Source organism: Panicum virgatum, chromosome 1N, assembly GCF_016808335.1.
Source record: "Panicum virgatum strain AP13 chromosome 1N, P.virgatum_v5, whole genome shotgun sequence".
In the NCBI taxonomy this organism is placed as follows: Eukaryota; Viridiplantae; Streptophyta; class Magnoliopsida; order Poales; family Poaceae; genus Panicum; species Panicum virgatum.
The window spans coordinates 61,958,760-61,961,781 of NC_053145.1; the positions used below are offsets into that span (position 1 = coordinate 61,958,760).

Sequence of the window (3,022 nt, forward strand, 5' to 3'; positions counted from 1 at the left end):
CTTTGAAGATGTTTATAGAAATAGGGTTTGCATATGTACGTCGTAGAGGCGTGAGTGTGCGTACGTTGTGAGTATGAGTTGTACTTTGTAATAAAAAAACAGCTCACATGGTACGCTAGGGGCAGAATGGTAGATACAATCAGAGGGCACCTCACGATTGCACGAATAAGAATCACTGCGGGCATATTGGTAAATATAACTTGATAATTTTAGAGTGTGGGATGATATCACATGGAGAAGACTCGCCTTATAAATAATCAGCGCAAATTAATCGTGTATTAAAAAAGAAATGGTGATAGAATGAACATTTCCCTGTTACCTGTCAAAAACCGTTCTAAATACCTTGATTTTTTTTCCCCAAACCTTAATTTGTCGAAAATCTATATGCGAAATTCTGCGCCCTAAATGATGCCTAAATTTGTATTCCAAGTTAGTAGTATAACTGGAAGAATGGGTCGTAGTCTTAGCGTGCTGAAGGATGCCTTGTTCAGCTCTTGAAGTTTGAATCCAAGCAAAAGTCAGTGACTCAGGTTGAACAACTCAAGTCAACACAGAGGGAATTATGAATGCCAATATGCCACACAGGTGCTGCCGTTCAGTTGCATATACTCGATCCGTATATATAGTTAGATTAACAACAACAAAAAACTGAGATGGCTGAAAGTTAAAACCAATCAAAGAATATCGATCAACGGATCACGTACAGGTTGTGTGCTTTAGATCTGTACAAAGCATGGAATCATGGATCATCATGGCTAGGCTAAGCTGCATGCCCCTTCGACACCCAGGCGAAAACCATCAACAAAATGCACCCAAAGAATAGGAAAAAAAAATGTCCACCAAGCCACTAGAAGCATTCATCGACGAACTAAAGAGCACCGGAATTAATGCATGCATGGCCAGATCAGACGGGCCCGATCAGAAGAGGACCCACTTAGCCGTGGCGCCCCTCTCCTGGAGCGTCTCGGCGCGCGCCGCCAGCGAGCACGCCGCCTCCTTCTTCCCTCCTCCTCCGCCCCGCGTGGCGTGCAGCAGCTTGGCCCAGAAGCTGGTGGCCGTCCTCCTCCTCTGCTCCCTCCTCGCCTGCAGGAACGCGGCGACGGCGTCGGCGTCCCCGACGACGCGCTCGTGGCGCATGAGCAGCGACACCCGCGGCGCGCGCCTCATCTCGTCGTGGAACGCCGGCTCGGCCGCCGGGCTGGCGCGCCCGGACGACGCGGCGCTGGAGCCCTCGGAGGAGTAGGCCGTGGACGCCTCCGAGCAGGACGACGCCCCTTCCTCGTAGAACCCATCGTCCTCCGCGTCGCCGCGCACGACGGAGGGCAGCGACGCCGAGAGGGACAGGTGGGCGAGGCGGTCCCGCAGGCAGGACGCGCAGACGCCCGCCCCCTGCTGCCGGCACCGCGCCCCCTCCGCCTTGCCCGACCTCGCCTTGCCCATCGCCATGCCGATCAAGAAATCAAACCGCCGGGCAACCCGCCGAACGATCACCTGTCTCGTTTAAGAAGAAGAAAGCAAGCAGCCATCGTGTGTGGGTGTTGTGCGCGTATAAATACGGAGCGGGCGGGACGGGGGGAGCTTCGCGGATGGTGGGAGGGGGAGCTGCGAAGCGGTTGGACTTTTGCCTGGCTGGCCATGCGTAGGCAGCGGAGCCTGGCTGGGTCCGGGTTGGCGGCGTGTGCGCGTCGCGTGCGGTACGGACCACGGAGCGGCGGAGTACTTGGCACGCACGGCGTCTGATGAGCAAGTAGGTCATTAAATTCGTCTCGTGATTTACAGCCTATTCAAATAAAAAAATTTATAAAAAAATTCCATTTAGTACTCTATATATGTGTCTAAATATTCGATGTGACGTTTTTTAATGTTTACGGGATTTAGGGGCTGTTTAGTTCCCAAAAAATTTCACCTCCTCTTTAAACACATGTATGAAACACTAAATATAATTAAATAACAAAACTAATTACACAGTTTGGATGTACATGACGAGACGAATCTTTTAAACCTAATTATTACATAATTAGCCATAAGTGCTACAGTAACCCACATGTGCTAATGACGCGGTCAAAGGCCTCAAAAGATTCGTCTCGTGGTTTCCAAGTGAGTTCTGAAATTAGTCTTTTTAATTAGTGCCCGAAAAACCCTCCCGACATCTGGTCAAACAATCGATGTGACCTTTGATCCAAAAATTTTCACTAACTAAACACCCCCTTATAATTGGGATCTAAACAGGTGTTGGTGCGCCTGCCGGCAGGAAGCCTAGCCGGGGACTGTTGATGAGGTGACGGAGACAGAGCTTTGCTGATGGGACACACACTCCTTTCGAAGAAATGGACAAAAATGATGGTGGCCAACCCTATTTTTTCTATTTTCTCCTAATTTGTTTATGTATATATATAGTAGCTGGGAGCTCTCTTGCTGGATCGCTAAACAAAGAAAGCGAGGGTAATCAACAAAGATATATATGTTAATGGCCATTTTTGCCCCTTTTAAAGTAAGCTATACATTCTCTCTTTTAACATTCATCTTTTTTGAAAAACCTCTAACCTACACTTTTTATCTCGCTCTTTGGCGGTAAGAAACCAGTCGTTGTATACAGAGCACAAGCGGCCACGCATCTAACGTCAGTGCAAACACACAGAGATCCCATCTCCGTCAGGCACGGCCGCACAGGCTGACAGCGGAGGAGGTCGCGAAGCAGCCGCGAAGACGGCAGGAATGAGTCCGGTCGTGCTCACGTGAGTGAAGGCCCAAGAGGGGGCTCTGATGTTTTCTGTGAAATCCTTCTGAACCAGGTCAGTGGAACCACTTGGCTCCGTTTGGTTTGAAGTAGCACAAAAATTTTAACCAATAATTAGGGGTACTAAATAAAAGCAATTTATAAAACTAACTCCACAACCCTGCGCTACTTCGCGAGACGAACCTAATGAGGCCTTTGACCGCGCGTTTGGAGGATGGTTACTGTAGCATCACTGTAGCCAATCGTTGATTAATTACTGTCATTAGATTCGTCGTGAAAAATTAC

The 3,022-nt window shown here is 49.0% G+C and overlaps 1 protein-coding gene across 1 annotated transcript; it reads right to left on the reverse strand.

Moving 5' to 3' along the window:
• Positions 1-567: 567 nt before the first annotated feature.
• On the reverse strand, positions 568-1,520 carry LOC120653815. The gene has a single exon (XM_039931490.1). The coding sequence runs from the start codon at positions 1,444-1,446 to the stop codon at positions 919-921; it is 528 nt and encodes a 175-aa protein (XP_039787424.1). The 5' UTR covers positions 1,447-1,520; the 3' UTR covers positions 568-918.
• Between the last annotated feature and the right edge of the window lie 1,502 nt (positions 1,521-3,022).